The sequence below is a fragment of the Homalodisca vitripennis genome, chromosome 2 (genome assembly GCF_021130785.1).
Source record: "Homalodisca vitripennis isolate AUS2020 chromosome 2, UT_GWSS_2.1, whole genome shotgun sequence".
NCBI classification, from domain to species: Eukaryota; Metazoa; Arthropoda; class Insecta; order Hemiptera; family Cicadellidae; genus Homalodisca; species Homalodisca vitripennis.
In genome coordinates, this window is record NC_060208.1 from 45,385,208 (window position 1) to 45,403,102 (window position 17,895).

A 17,895-nucleotide genomic window follows, 5' to 3' on the forward strand; every position below is an offset into this window, starting at 1 on the left:
TATCAAGTCAATACCATGAGGTAGTAATAATAGGCTATATTAAAAAATGAAATTTAAAGTACACTTTCTATAGCCCATTAAATATTTCATATAAAACAGCATAAACTACATCTGCATTAATATTTCTATTTATACTGTATTCCCATTTAATTAAATATTTCATTTTGATTTTGTGCCAAAACACAATTGAACTATGGGAATACACAGGAACACACAATTTGAAATAATCTCAACCTGGACTTACTACTGGGCACTGACTTATACATATAACTCTCTGGCAGTGTAAAAACTATGAAATAAAAATATGAGAGGAGAAAATTTATGTATATTTAGATATCCTGATGTACAATAAATACATTTGTTTAAAACATAAACATACAAATTCCAAAGTTATTATTGTTGTTTATCCGTAATACAAAAAATACAAAAAACTTATGAGTGATGACTTTGTGAATTTTATGGAAAACTACCTGGTTATATTACAAGAAGCCTTGATAAGACACAAGGTCAGACATTGGCCTTGTGATAATGTAATTTGAGCAGATGATATGCAGACACCAGTCTCCCGCATAGAAGAAAGGCTGAGGTCACTGAACCCACCAAACCAGATAGTAGTTTCCTGAGAAGGAAATAGGCACTGATACCATCTGAAGTCTTCAGCTGTTTGTTGTTTGTAACTTCTGTTGGCATTACTTGTAACTGTAACCACGTTTAAAAGGTCATTGAGGGCTTGCAATTCGCTAAAATGCTATACCTCTTTAAGAGAGCAAATAATGCATAGTGTGTTGACTGAATTAGGTAAGACTGATATACACTTTTGTCAATGGAGATTATATAATATCTTTTAAACATAACAATTGTTTTAAAAATACCTCAGTTCACTTGAATTTCATTCTTCTGAAAAAATATGTTAACTAAGAAACTGTAGAAATATAAAATATTGAAGCATACAATGATGGTCTATTTTAATCCACAAAGAAATCTGTGGAATATTATATTGTATAAGAAGCTTGTTGTTAATAACACACAATGATTTATACACACAGCTTATACTATCAAATGTGTGTCAACTGTAACCAGTTACCAGATCAGATGAATGTGTGGTACTTCTTGGTCACTTGGTTCAGCTTAAAAATAAAATACATTAGTCCAGTACAGTCTTGAATAAAATGACTCAATAGTGAAGAAAGATGAACAAACTTCGCCTACAAAATAAAATTAACAAAGAAAAGAGTTGCAATATACTCACTGAGGCCAAACTAGGATGTAGGCTCAGCATAATTTCTTATTGTAGTAAATTCAGAATGTTATGTTGATATAAAAAAAGACATACACTTTTGGTACATCACTTGCAAGATACTGTCCAGACACCATTTGAAAAGCATGTTTTGACCATTAAGTTTTATTACGGTACCTTATTAATGCTTGACAGCCTGCTAGGAGTATTTATAGTTATTAATACCAGGACACTGGTACCCAGGATATAATATACTTAAAATGTTGCTTTTAAAAATGTATCCAACAAATTTGAAAACTGTTTTAGCAGGCAGAGTTTGGCCCAAGAACAGAGTTCATCCACAGCCGGACAAACTTTGCATACCTGAAGCATGAACTCACACTGATCCTGACAATAGTGTAATGGTGGGCCAAGGCCTGAATACATGTGCAAGTAGATAAAGGAGGGTTGCTATCCAACTCAAAACAAATCCGAAACTGTTCTAGGTTTTCCACAATTTCTAGTATTTTTAAAATTACATTAAAATATACCAATACATGGTCCTTAACTCTTTTTAATTCGATTATATAAAGTTTAAAATAAATACACTTAAGATTACAAAATAGACTTGAAACAAATTTATACATGAATAAACAAAAAGGTTCCTAATATTTTTTTAAAGCTGATTTGTCTTAAGATTTTCAACACAAATCTTAAGTAAATAGTCCTAATTTGAAGGAAAAGAATACTAAATATTTCTGAAATGCAGTTGAAATGCAGCATGAATTTATTTTTTATTGAAATTTTAAAGATAATGTCATATCTGGGATTTTCTATGTAACAGCTTGTAATTAGAAATAAAGTAGTGTGTACGTGTCGACAGTGGTCACATATATGAGTGTCAGTATACTAGCACATATCTCCTCACACTAGTATCTGGGATCCTCCATAGTCAATCATCATTTATTGTCATTAAATACAAGTATATGTACAATAACTATTATCAAATTACTTTACCTACACTATATAAATTATGCAGTTGTAATTACAATTAAAAACTTTCAAATCCTGTTTAGTAATTAAAATAATGAATAAATTGGTAAAATTTACTACGTAGTAAATAAATAAAATAACAAACAATTAACAAAGTTACATATATAAATGAAATGAAAAACAACAAAATATAGTACTAAATATACACTGGCTCACACTCATACAAATAAATAAATAAGTTACGTACAAAATAAATTACTTAACAAATCACTAATTATTAATCTTTATATGGATTCTTGTTTTGACATTGTTCAACAAAGGATTGGTTTCATAAATTGAGTAATAGAATATATTTAATAGTTTTTGAACACTTAACTTAAACTGATTTCAACTATAGCAGCTTGCAGTTAAACCGAGATTGGTGTCTCTATATTTTGTGGGAATATAGGTTAAACAGCAAGTTCAATTCAGGTGATAATTTTACACTATATTACTAAGATTACCAACTTTTCTTCCCTTTTAAATAATTCATCAATCCATACAAAACAAACCTCCCTATAAAATGACATCAAATCAGATATCATACTTCTTGATGGGCTGTGTAAACCCAAACTGAACTAAACAATTAAAAAACCATAGTTTTTTCTGGTTTCTGGAAAAGTTCTGGTTTCTAGAAAACAAGTACATCAAACGACTGAAGTATAATAAACATCCCAACACTTGAGTGATTGATAATATTGAATCATCAATATTCATGAGTACAGAATCCTGGCTACAACTACTTATACCAAATTACGTTGTATTTCAAATTACATTGTATAGTTAGTATTAAAGTAATAATGTTAAGGTGAATAAAAAAACAATCTAGGATATATATTTATAAAATATAACAACGAAACAGTAAAACATTGACTTACTTTTACCTATTTTGAAGTATAAACATGTCTGACACAAATAAAACATGTGCATAACAACCACTGCACTTGCTGTCATTACAGATCTGCAATATTAGTGTCAGTACAGTTAATTCAGTGGTGGTCTATTTCCGGGATACTATTGTTTCAGTAACAGTTGGGCTGAATGATATGTTCTCATAATGATCTTTTTGGTTTTGGGTTACTCTGTAGCCAGTAACAGTCTAGGCAATTTCGTGTAAGCAATGAGGTAATATTACTACACTATGCAATGTTATGCGAGTGTTATTATAAGTAAGTTTATATTAGGTTATCGTAAATATTTTACTAGTAGTATGAAAGTTACACATAATTTTTACAAGTTCTTACACAGTAACATGTCGCAGGAACATAATAACTTAATACATTATTTTGTAATAGGTAGACAAACAATAGTATGCTACCACAGTAACAGGTTACAGGAACGTAATAACTCAACTTGTTACTTTGTAATTTTAATAATTGTAATTTTAAATTTATTTATTTATGGATAGCTGACTTTGTCCCCCATACGATATATATATATATACTTTGTAATATGTATTGACAAACAACAGTATATCCCATCTCTAGCAGCCATTACTCAAATACCACACACATGGTTTAACTTTGTTTCAATTACTTTGGAACAATAATACCGAAATGAATTATGTTATAGAATTTTAAGATTGTATTAAAGTGAAGCTATAGTAGTTGTATGTCAAAGAAATGTATGCATTTTAGATTATCTAAATACAACTTTCTTTATACTAAGTTTGGGCAGTTACAATTACTTAACAGGGTAAACAACCATGTCTGGTAGCATTTAAATTGTTAATTCGATATTATCGATCAATCGAGTGTTGCACACTTATTATAGACCACTGTAGCCCATCAAACTCAAAATGACGTGCAGTCCAAACTTAGATAATTCAAATAAACTGTTCTTCAATGCATTTTTACTTAAATTTTGTCCACCATATTTGCTCATCTTACAATTGAATATACAAGGTGTGATCAAAAAGTTCCAGGACTTTTTATATACTATGGGAATGCAATGTCTCACAGCGATGCGGTTGGCAGCATTGTATTCCCTGACTCAACAGTAACACAGCTGTGTTTGCAGATCAATCTTAACATCACTGAAAGTAACATTAGCACAGTTTGTTTGTGATTAGTTTTATAGAGTTTGGCTATTTTTTTGTTTAATGAAAATGAATGTGAAAGAAGAGCAACGTGTTTGTGTGAAGTTTTGTGTGAAAATGAACAAAACGTTTTCTGAAACCTTTTTGATGTTACAAGAGGCTTTTGGTGAAGAACGTCTAAGCCGATCATGCTGCCATCAGTGGTTCAAGAGGTTTAAAGATGGCCGAACATCCACAGACGATGATGCTCATTCCGGACGCCCTTCAACGTCAATCAATGATGACAATGTTGCTAAAGTGAACGCTCTCGTACGATCAGACAGTTGACTAACAATCCGTGAAATGGCAGAAGAGTGTAACATTTCATTTGGGTCATGTCAGGAAATTTTAACTGAAAAATTTCAAATGCGTCGTGTTGCAGCAAAGTTTGTGCAAAAACTGTTGACTGAAGACCAAAAACAACACTGAATTCATGTTTCTGAGGAACTTCTTCAAAAGGCAAATGACGACGAAAGCTTCTTGGATCATGTCATTACGGGAGACGAGACATGGGTCTTTGGTTACGATGTGGAAACAAAAGCCCAATCATCACAATGGATATCAAAAGGCTCTCCAAGACCCAAGAAAGCACGTCAAGTCAAATCAAATGTGAAGGTCATGCTTACGGTTTTCTTTTACTGTAAAGGTGTTGTCTAATATGAATTCCTTCCACAAGGTCAAACAACTAATCGTTTTGTTTATCTTGAAACCCTCAGAAAATTGCGTAATGCTGTGAGAAGAAAGAGACCTGAGCTGTGGCAAAGTGGTGATTGGGTCCTTCACCATGACAATCCTCCTGTTCACTCTGCATTAGTTATCCGTGACTTTTGTGTAAAAAACGCAATGACTGTCATTCCTCAGCCCCCCTACTCACCTGACCTGGCTCCAGCAGACTTTTTCTATTCCCGAAGCTCAAGAGACCCCTGAAAGGACGAAGATTTCAAACAGTTGACGAAATTAAAGAAAAAACTAAGGAGCTGCTAAACACCTTTACAAAAGAAGAGTTTTTTGGGGCCTTTGATCAGTGGAAACACTGGTGGGAAAAGTGTGTAGCTTCCCAAGGGGAGTGCTTTGAAGGAGACAAATTCGAATAACCTGTATGTTGTATGAATAAATGTATAAAAATTCAGTCCTGGAACTTTTTGATCACACCTTGTATTTAATTTTCACACATTTCACATATGCTAATGGTTCAGTACCAGTCCAACACTTTGATTTTGCAAAGAAAAACCTGTTGCATAATTTTTTCCATTTACTTTTCTAGAATTGACTGCTATATTTAAATAGACAGTCTATTAAAGTAAAATATTACGTGTCGTATCTGAAATTGTTTACAGTTGACAGATAATTCAAATTAATTATTCAAATGATTAACCAGTATCAATTGATTATTTTGATGGTTATGATTAAGTAATATTGATTAAGTCAATTTTGATATGGGTAAAAAAACGTCCGCTTATCCTGATAGGTTTAATTGCTCATTAAAGTAATACTTTTTTAATATAAAAACATCGCTGAACAATAAACAATACAGTAACTTTTTGTAACATATTGGATTTTCGGTACTTTGGGATTATACCGACCACACCAGTAAGAAGAACACAAAAATATAAATTTATAGAAATAAACATGATAGAACGAAAAAAACAACTCTTTAATTACAAAATTACAAACTTGCAAGCATTTCCAGGTATTGTGATCGGTATTGTTGTCGCTGTTATCTTATCTTTCTCGAGAATCCCGATTACGGCAGGCCGCGCGGCATCACATGATATGCACTGTACATAATTGCCTTTCCATTACAATTCAATTTATATTTCTGATCAGCCCCTCTAGAATTTGATATTTTACTGATAGGTACTATCTCGAGGAATGTTTTTCTTTCGTCGACATCAGCGCGGGGCAGCACCGAAGGTGCTGTCGAAGCCCGCGCTGATGGCCGGAGGCACTCGCATTTTGGGTGGCGGAATGTGGTCAAGAATAAAAACAAGTTTTTTAGTGTTTTTTCAATAAATAGTTTAGTTTTAGTTTGGTAATGTTTGTTGTTGTTGAATTTTGTGTTTGGAGAAATGTAGAGGTAAGGCACGGAAGTACAACAAAGCGCGACGCACCAGCTGAACGGGCGGCGAGACTCTGCAATCACGTTATCTACTAGACCGCTCGACTTTGACCTCTGTCTGAGGATGGGGAGGGGTTTGCGATAAGACAATTCCTGTTTTATATTGACGAAATATTGTTCTATGCTAATCTAGTAATCAGTAAAAGCAAAATGTCGAATAACGATTCATGTCTGGGTGTGGTCGGTATAATCCCAAAGTACCGGATTTTCATTGTTTGGTAGTTTGGATGATCAGAAATATCAGTACTTTCTGATTAAACGGAGGCCACCTTTTCAAAGCATGCTGTGGCTGATGTGGTTAGGCCATTTAGGTTTACTAACCTAGCCTAATCTAACCGTTAGTATTTATTGTACCTGCCCACCCAAAGTTAATAAATCCTGTTTATTATCGGTAGCCTCCGTTTAATCCGAAAGTACCGATATCTATGATTCATGGTTGTGGTGGCTGCTTATTACACTGTAGCCCTAAAATACATGTAATGTAGTTCGGCTTCAATTTTTTATTTTTTAAATTAACAGAACTATCAATCGATATCAGCGTATCTAAAATACTAAATTAAAGTCACATGTTTCAAATTAGGATAACAGAAATAGTTTAAACAATTATGTAATGTCATATATAATAAAGAAGCCATAAATATTAATCAAAAGATAAAATTAAGACAGGTGACAGGAAAAATAATGTCATTTAAATCATAAGAAAATGTAACAGCAAAACAAACATCTTGAAACAGAAATCAAATCATCTTTTAAGTGTTATTTTGTTTAGTTTTCTCAAGTTAACTATCTTTTTTATTTAAAAGAAGTTAGTATACTTATAGAACAAATTGTGTTTAGAATATGAAAACTGTATACAGTTGGTATAAATGATTTAATTACTATTCAAATTAAGTGCTAATGGTTGATTATATCAATGTGTATACATAATAAATATCGTTTGATAATTTCAATGTAAAAACCGGGTCCGCTTATCTTACTGTACCCGACCACTTATTATTAAACTGTGCCCAGGTAGGATACGATAAGCGGACCCGGTTTTTTATATCGAAGAATGTAATCATCGATACCTAATATTCGCATCTCAAATCCTAGACTATCAATCGATATAAAGCATCTATAGTCCTCAATAACTATCATATGTTTTAAATTAAAATATGAATTTAATATTTACAGTGATCAAACAATCAAACAAATTATTATAACCAAAATTAGGATAACTGAAGACGACCATATTTGCTCCTCTCACAGTTACAGTTGTTTCTTTCCCACAAATTTCACATAATGGGTTTTTCGGTACGTGTCCAACATGTTGAAGTCACGAAAAACATGGCTTATCATCTTTCAAGGCAATGTCATGAAGTTTTCGAAAATTGACTGCCATTTTTAATAACCAAATGTTACTTGAAAATATAAAACTAAAATATTACATTACGAGTATTATTTGAAAGTGTTTACAGCTAAAGGTATAGATTATTTAAGTTAATTGTTCAAAATAATTAATCAGTATTGATTTATTATATCGACGGTGATGATTATTATTAAGTAATATCGTTTGCCAATTTCGATATAAAAAAACCGGGACCGCTTATCGTACCCTACCCCTGTGCCCTTTTGCCAGCCTCTCATAGAAGTGCACCTATACAAAGCTCAAGAATCTTAACATTTTCCACCGAACAACTCTCATATCATCACCTTATCTAGTCAAAATTGATGAAGCATATGTTAAGATTACTAATTTTTATTCACAATAAATTATTATTTTATATAAAATATATGGAGCTACAATTACAATACTGAGTAGCCTAGTAATTTTCTAAATAAGAGCTAGGTATAAGTCTAGCTTTTGACAATATCCTATAAAATGTTTAATGTTTTACTAACCTTTCTATAAGCAAACAACTCTCTCTGCAGTTTCTGTCTTTCTGCTGAGGGCTGCTGCCCTTTATTTCTTATAAATTTGAACATAGTTTGGAAGTTAGGTTAAGTCCAGTTCATGTATTGTGTGAAACGCTTATAACACAGAGTTTACTACGGATTTGTTTACACTGTAACACTGTACTCAAGCCGCAACAGTCACTATTATTATATATAATACAACGAATACTATTCACAGACAGACCGTTTCAAATCGCATAGAATAATGTGAATAATTTCAATTGCTGAATTCCAGTCCACCAAAGCGAAATAAAAACAAAAGGATACGCCTGCTTGCTTACGTCAACTTCAAGACATCAGCCTGCAGGCAGATGCTTACAGTTACGATCACATTAAAAAATTCAACGTTACAATGCTGTCATAGATCGTAAAATTACAAAGAAAATTCAACAAAACAACAACCTGAGACGTACACCACCTCTAAAACAATGGCATATAACACAATTAAATTATATAGAAGGAATAATGTAACTAACTACCGTTCCTTTTTAATCTAATTGGCTGTTAACTTTGCTTGCTTTGGTTATTTTCATGCCGGTGGGTTGGCTCCCTGTTAACAGCTAAAAACGGAAATACCCTTATAACAGCTACTATGGACTGATACAGAATTTTAATATATACAAATACATTCATTCGTTGGATGTGCCAATATTTGTTTCAGTTTTCATTGAAGAAAACTCTTTTTAATCTTATAGCTGCGAACCAAATATTTAGTATCTGAATAAACTTTATCCAAAGGAATGCAGAAATGCTTTAATTAATTATCTAAGTGATTAAAATGCAGAATCTCTTTTAATCTAAAACATGTATAATCCAAGATAAATATTAACAACATTTCAAAGGTTCACCGCTCACGAGTCACGAATCATCAGTGTTAGCTGTGCCAGCCACATTCTGTCGACGATTTAAAATATATCCCTCACGATAATATGAGGTAATATATGAAAATTCCAGAAAGTTTTATCATTAATAATTAAACGCTGAGAGCCTATTTTGATACAAAAGGTAAATACTATAAGGATTGTTCTTCCCGTATTTGGACCATTTCTTCTCCCATTTTTAGATAACAATACGTAAAAAATATGTTTCCACCAAAAACAAAAATATCTTAAAATTGTTAATTGAATCCAATATAAACAGCTTTTAAATAATACATGTGGTAGATAATCCAATACTGCCATTATCACTAAGTTATTGACCTTTTCGCACTTTTCTAGTACATCATTTAGCCATTACTTAACATTCTTTCAAAGTCATTCCTAGTACATTAACTTTCAAGTAAAGTAAAAGAATCCGTCTAAATGAATGCATTCAACTAGAAAAACGACAGAGAAATGTATCACGAAATAAGAGTAGCACACGCTGTCATGCGAAAAATATCAAATCAAGAAGCATATAAATCCATTCTGAAGTCATATTCAGATTACCTACTTGCAAACTTGTGCCCATAAAATAATTATTTTATAGTCATGACTCGTGAGTTGAAATAGATTTTCTGTTGTCCACAAAAAAACGAAATGCCATTGGAGACTTGGGAATATATATAACTGCAGTCACTGGGTATAAAAAGGGGTGGTTTTAGCTGAGAAGACTTCAGAAAGATGCACCTGTGGATTCTGTAAAACAACGAAAACATCAGTCAAGCTATCTGAGATAGCTAAACAATGGTCTTGAAGTGGCTTGAAACCAAATTCATGAATATCAATGTTAAAGACAGAGTAGATTTAGAACAAAAGGGCGAGTTGTAGAACAGTTCAATTCGGTGGAAAATCTCAGAAGTGAAGAATTTTTTATTCATAATGAAATTCAACAACCAATGGGTTATGCTCAAATCAAATACTACAACTGGCACAATCTGTTATCAAGATTTAAGTTAAAATTGAAAATTACAAGACTTTATATTATATACTTATTACAATAGGCTAACAATAACTATACAATAATTGTGTTTCTCTTCCAGTTCTGTGAGAAATTAACCATAGAGTTGAGTGGAGTCAAACTTGTTGACTCTGGTCTTAGTTGCGATCGTGTACCATTTTTCATTTGGCAGTAGTATTAACATAATTTGTACGTACCGTGGCAAGATGGAATGTGTCTTACTAGCTTTTTTAGCTCGCCTTTGGATACCGGTACTATAAGCTTCCTGTAGTTCTTGGAGTAAAAAGATTGCAAATTTCAATTTTTGGAGTACAGGAGAAATGTAGTAGATGTGCTGTTTTTGAGCATCCGTTGTCAGCTATGAATACTTAGATTGGTGGCTTATTGGCAAACATTTTCATATTTTAATAATTCTGGTTCATTGTAATCTACTGTAGTGTTGTTAATATTTTGACTTCGTCTACTTTCGAACTGTCACTTTATTGTTACTTATTCCTTTTTTTTCAGTGAAATCGCTGAGGGAAATTTCTTAATGGCCCATCACTTATTTCAAAATCATGGCAAATATCCAAACTTGTATTTTAGTAGGCAACTAGTTTTAGGATTATTACCAAGTTAGTTTGCGTTTCTATAAAAAAATGGAATTTAATTAACTAAATAATTTTCAAATCGTGTTGGTTGACGAATTTATCCCATTTCTAAAAAAAAATACTTAATTACAATTGTCTCATTCATGCCTATACTCTCAGAGCAAAAAAAAAAAAATATATATATATATATATATATACTGAAATTTGAACATTAACCACAACATAACTAGTGGAGTTAAGATTACGAGAGTTGTATTAGCATTTAGCTTGATTAATTCTGCGTTTTAGACATATAAAGCTAATTATTTACAAACAACTCCCAGTTTTTGTATTAATAAGATCTAAAAATGTACCGGTTCTAGGCGCTCTTTAACTATACTGCAACTTTGATCATTCATTACTTGGAAACTTGTGACCCTATTAAGACAAAATATTTATCCTAATCCTAATAATATTATAAATGTGAAAATGCCTTTGGTTGTTTTGTTTTCACGTGTAATGAATATAGACCTATTCTTATTTCTAAAATCTCTCCGGTCTACGCCCCATTGACCTTTAAAGTAACGAAAATCCCACATTGGTGTCTAAAGTTAATATTAATTGAATGAGTCTGTCAAATATAATAAACTGTTCTGTGTAAACATTGTTTATTGTTTTCTATTTGTTTACACTTATAGTGAGTACTTTTTATAATAAGTTATCATCATTTTAACACCGATTTATATTTCAGCGTTAGGTACGTACTAATCTATCTTACAAAATGTCCTAAAACGAGAAGATCCAAATTTTACTCCGAAGACTCCTTTTGAAGCAGTCAACAAGAACTATACTAGATGAAATTTTGCTGGACTGTTCGTTTGAACTACTGTGCCAGTTCAGCTCTAAATGTTCCAAAATATTTTAAAATGTTCACTATAAATATAAGGACTTATATAAAACCCATGTTAGTTCTATTTTAACAGAAGTGTGCTTCTCTGATCTGTGTTATGTAATCTATTTTCTTGATCGGAAAAAAAATCAACTATGGAATAAAACATACTGAGAACAAAGCAAATTACAATGGCTATAATTGTAATTTTTGACGTATTTTATTAATCGTTGTAACAAGGCAAATTCAAAATTGTTGTCGGAAATACAATTCACTCAAACCAACTGTGGTCATAAACGTGCAACCCCTAAATTGCGTACAATGCAGTGCGTAACTGCTAGCAGTGTAGATGTAAGGGACACTGTAGTCTAACTTTTACTATAGAATTAAGGACTGTTATGGAACCTGTCTGAGTTGTCCTTTGACAAGTAGGCTTCTCAGACCTGTCTATGTATATACATCGGTACATATATATTGATCGGGAGAGAGGAAAGATCAGCTTTAAAATAAAAATACTAAGACCGGGGTAAATTAAAAATTACCATAAGTTTACTTTTTAACATATTTTTTTGATCGCGGGAAGACGGCAAACTTAACATTGGCGTCGAAAGTATAATTCACTCGAACTAAAAGTCATACGTGCACAAAATTTGCGATATTACGTGCGAAGTCGAAGCAACTGCTAGTTCAATATAAGTACAAGTATATTGTTTTAATATGTTATTTTAGAAATATATGAATAAGGTTTTTACCAAATTACTCTTTTAACGACTGGTACAAACTTATCTATTGGTTGTTAGTCATTATTTGAGCTTTAATTATTAACACCGATTTAAGGTGGTACAATCAATTTTGGATTGAATAATTTTTGTAATGTTATGGTCATAATAGTTTTAATGTACCCTTCTTGGCAGAAAAAACCACCACCTCTTTGAAACGCGCTAACCATCAAAATGCCGATAGTAGTGTTGTCACGATCGTGCGCGTTCCGCTATCGTCCTGAACTTCAAGAGGAAGCCGTAGTAAGTTAAATATAATTTTAAACATTTTAGATCGATGTTACCACATGCCCACTTCAGTATTTCATCAATGTTTGAAATTCGTACTTTTTAATGCAATGATGTGTTCTAAACGCAATCCTTTCAATGATTTATAAGAATTTCTCGTGCGGCATTTTAAAACCAAGAGAGATATCAAATAAATCGAAACATTGACGTGGACAACGACAATCTTTTCAACTGAACTGACTAGTTAGAAGCTCTTCTAGTTTCAAAAATGAAACAATCTTGAGCGATAATGGTATTAGACGGAATTAAAGAGTTTGGTGGACGGGATTTGGTTGAAGTTTATACTTGTATTTATTTGATTTATGAGTTACAAGGTTATGAATTAATCTATATGTTTAAACATATTTTATTAAATTACTTGTTCGACATAAAAAAATCTAAGGTAAAGACTCATAAAAATGTAAATGATTTTTTTTTTGTATTTTTTAAGATATATACAAATTGTCCCTCTAAAAGTATTTTAATGTAAAACGTAAACACTCCATTTTCTAAAAAAGACATTTTTAATATGCTTATTATATTTGGAAAATTTTACATTTTATACATTTTCATGGCAAATCTCACAGTGCTCTAATTGAAGAAGAAATTCTGAACGCGGTGATGTAGCCAAAATTCTTCCCAAACGAAATGTTCGCGTTTTTTTCCATTCTATCGAAGTGAGCGGGCAAAAACGCTAAACCAAATATAATAAGTAAACCGTAGGAATGTATCGTAAAATGGACAATCTCTAATAAAAGCCACTCCTGAGATTAAAACAAACAAGTGCCCGCAATGAAACTTTGTACACAGATGCTCTGTAAGCTGAACTTTAATTTAGACGATAGGACCTCTGACGGCCGACACCACATTTTTGTCGTTGGTATATTAACATTCAGGTTATTGAGCACCTGTGTACAAATTTTCATTGCGGGCAGTTGTTTGGTTAAGTCTCAGGAGTGACTTTTATACGAGAACGCCCGTCCAACGGTGCATTTAATTTATACGATAGGACCTCTGACGGGCGACACCACCTTTTTGACGTTGGTATATTAAAGTTCAGCTTACAGAGCATCTGTGTACAAAGTATAATTGCGGGCACTTGTTTGTTTTAATCTCAGGAGTGGCTTTTATTAGAGATTGTCCATTTTACGATACATTCCTACGGTTTACTTATTATATTTGGGATTTTTATTTATGACACATTTAATGGGAAACCTTTGTGGAAAGTAATAAATACAAAAAACTGTGTTGATTTTGTGAAAGATCGTTTTTCTAATTAGTATTATACAATTTATCTCAGTTTTTGAATTTTTGTGAAAGCCTTCAGATTGATGACTGCAACATTGATGCACTAGACGGTCTGGACGATAAAGTGACGCTAACTTCACGGTGGTTCTTGTTTGCCACTATTGTTAAGCACAGAGTAAGAAAATTACGAGTTTCAGTGAAAATATACTTTAACTGTCCGTTTTAGTAAATGTTAAGTATTTGAGTGCTTGGACAGTGATGCAATGCAGTTATCAAAGGCAAAGTTATTATGTAACGCTTACAGGGTGAGGCAGACCACCCGTTCGCCATGTATAGTTTAACTGAGAAACCTACCTTCGTTTTGTACTAAAGCCCCATATTTCGACCCATAAAATTTGAAAAATAATTTTTGACACCCAAAAATACCCCAACAAAATGGCACTTTTTGGAGGGTAGAGGTAATTGAGGGTGAAGCTACAGGTATCTGGTAGTTCTAAATATATGTAACTGTTTTCAATTAGTTTAAAATTTCATTTGTAGTCTCCTGAATCAAAATTACTCCACATTTTAGTTAATTCCTCTGAGATGTTACGTCTACACCAGAGTTTTATGGAATATGCCCCAATGTGCTATGTCGTGAAATCAAAGCTACATGGTAAGTGTAATGCTCTTTTTTAATTGTTTATCTCTGAAGTCGGGAGTCCATAATCCTTTCTTAGTAAGCATCTGTGATTGTATTCATAATATAATATAGCCGTACAATAATTTTGAAACATTATAAGGCATATTTTTGTCATAAATATTTATTGTTCAAACTAAGTTCACAAAAATTTAAACATAATAGTATTTTAGTAAAAGAGGAACAAACATTAAACATATAATATCCCTACATTTGCATAATTTCCTGCAGCCTCCTTGGTAAAAGCCTGGAAAATATATCAATCAGTATTAATATCTGATTAGTATTTTATCCCCCATCACTGCGGCATGGGCTTACTGTACTCTATGGTTTCACCAGACCTCCAAAAAATTAAACTTTGAGGTGGATTATTTTTTATGCAATTTTAGTGCCCATTCCTCTGTTTTTTCCATTAGGTACTGTAAACATGATACACCACAATGTTGAGAAAGCTAATTTTATGTACCTTATTTGCCCATATTTACAGATTATTTATTAAGTTGAATTATAAAGCAATTTTTAAATACTGCAATATCACCAATGCATTCTTTAGTTTGAATTTGTCACTGGCACCATCCATATAAAAAGATTAGGTATTTTATAATTATATCATATTTATTGGCACAATGGAATGTTACAATTTTTGCCCAAGTCTCAATACGTAATATCAGTTGGTAAAAGCAATACAATTTAAACAAGCTCAAATTCCATCAAATAAAATCTACATGTATATTCTAACATTTGGTGTTTATAATATGTATCAAGTTGATCATTATCATGTAATTTCAGTATGGAAATTAATATTAATTCTGAGTACTTGCTATGTACAAGTGATATTACAATACAAATATTTATTATTGACAGTATTGGCTACTAAATTTTTATTAATTTGTCAAGACTGTAATAAGTCTGTGACAGATTCTAGACGCTGCACTAAGAGAAAGGAAGGTGAACTGGATTTTTTTTTTTTAAGGAGAAGCTGATCCCCTTTTAAGCCTTATTCTGCCCGCCCTCATGGGCCACTGGCCTGTGCGAGGATCTTATCTAACAGAATAAGGGGGAGAGTCGATACAGTACAAGGTCAATGGTACTGATAAAAAGTGCAAGGGTCACAGACATGATTCGAACCTGCGTTATCTCTAACTCAGACTCAAAGTCCGACGTCTTAGACCGCTCGGCCATCGGCACTCCCAAGCTAAACTCAACATTCACACTTAAATACCAGTGTAGCAATTACTCCATAGCAATTTCAAAAAATATATAGGCTTATACAATATTACAGTGTTTAAAATAGGTTCACATAAATTTAAACTCTGTCAGTTCATTAGATTTCAAAGTCAACTTTCCTTTATTTACAACAATATAAAGAAGTTCATCGGTGTCAAAGTTACATTTCAAAACTCGTCTTCACCTGGTATCTTTCTTTACAATGTTACGGGGTGCATTTCAAAGTACTCTTTCATGGTGAAGATGGTAAGTTTGAATAAATTTTGTTAATTCATTTGTGCCAAGATTTTCAAAATTATATGGATATATGTCCCTCCTCATCTCACAATTATCTCAAAATCCTTTGAACTTTAAACTTTCTCTGGAATGTAAATACCTTAATAAACACATATACCTAATTTAAAATTCTTCCGATATTTATTTCTAGTTTTCTATAATTTTAAAGGCTTGCTGTTGGTTCAAAGCACTGAGTGGGGATAAGACTACATGTCAAATAAAACATAAATGAAATAAACTGTGCAATAGCCCATTTCCCCCTTCAAATTAAGAAATAAATACATTATTAAAACTCTTTAAGACTGTATAATAGACATATAAAGGATGGAAAACAGGAAAAATAACTGATAGCAGAATAACTAACAACTTATGTTTATTTGCATAGTTACATGATTGCTTTTGAGTACCTGCAGAACAAGAACATTTACATGTTGGAGCAGTGCATCGCATGCGCAGCTTCAACTAAAATAATATGACACTTTCTTGTGAGATCAAAATGACAGTCATTTATATATGTACAGAAGAAAACAAATACATGGTACAAATTTACATAGTAAAACGTAACTGCAACAGATCAGTTCCTCTCAGATAACAAGGCCAAGCTTTAGCATCATTGTGCATACATGAGCAGACATTATCCATAGGGATTGTGCTCATAAGTAATGTCAACTTGAGGATTGGTAGTGAAAACATTACTAAATAATTACACATTTGAAAAATCTAACATATACATCAATTATCTACTTATATATTTCCCAAGAATCCAAGTCAAGCTACGTTTTCCTAGCTCCGCGACTGGGCTTGCTGCGTGCTACGTAATTAAGGCCAAGTGCGCAACGTGTTTAGTTGAAGCGCACTTAAATACTGTGCAGTGCAAATGTGTTTTCCTAGGATTTGTAATTTTACGCAGCGTAACGCGCGACTTAAACTCTCTCCTCGTCCAGTTTCATCTTTTGAAGAAATGTACAGTTTTCATTGATATGGACCGGAAAAGGAATGTTTTGGCATAGTTATTGCTCTTCGCAGACGAGGAAATGGACGATGATGTCGACATTGCCGTTACTCTTTTATAAAATTTTATACAATTTTATTTTTTCAGGTTTCTGGCTACGAGAGAAACATACCGATCATTGGCTTTCCAATACAGAATTTCTGCGTCTACAATATCAAATTTTGTCCCAGACGTTTTGACAGTTGTCAAAGACAAAATAGAACATGTGCATTTGCCACCACCATCGGAGATTGATTAGAAACAAAAAGCCGAAGAATTCTGGGTCAACTGAGGCCCAAATTGTATATCTGCAATAGACGGAAAACACGTGAGGATAGTTGTACCAGCTCATTCAGGATCCCTTTTTTCACAATTTTAAGAACTTTTTCTCCATTGTATTGTTTGCTATAGCTGACGCAAACTGCAAATTTGTACCGATCAATGTCGGAGCATACGGCAAAGAAGGAGATGCTGGAATCTTAAAAAAGTCTAAAATGGGGAATTTGATTCAAGAAGGAACTATTTTCCCACCTCCTGAAAACCTACCTTCTTCTGAAATTAAGCTACCATTTGTTGCAGTAGGAGATGAGCATTTAAACTGGGTAATCATGTCATGAAACCCTACACGCACAAACAAGCAATCGCAGATGTTCATAAACGACACTTTAACTACGCCACTTGTCGTGCTAGAAGAGTAACTGAAAATGCATTTT

At 32.7% G+C, this 17,895-nt stretch overlaps 1 protein-coding gene across 6 annotated transcripts in view; it reads right to left on the reverse strand.

Annotated features, from left to right (window-relative positions):
• LOC124356169 (lethal(2) giant larvae protein) overlaps window positions 1-8,903 on the reverse strand; it is a 76,443-nt gene extending 67,540 nt beyond the window's left edge. For all 6 annotated transcript variants that reach the window (XM_046807334.1, XM_046807335.1, XM_046807333.1 and 3 more), the window contains exon 1: window positions 8,326-8,903. In XM_046807334.1, coding sequence (XP_046663290.1) covers window positions 8,326-8,409 — 84 coding nt within the window. In that variant the 5' untranslated portion in view covers window positions 8,410-8,903. The remainder of the gene's footprint in view (window positions 1-8,325) is intronic.
• Between the last annotated feature and the right edge of the window lie 8,992 nt (window positions 8,904-17,895).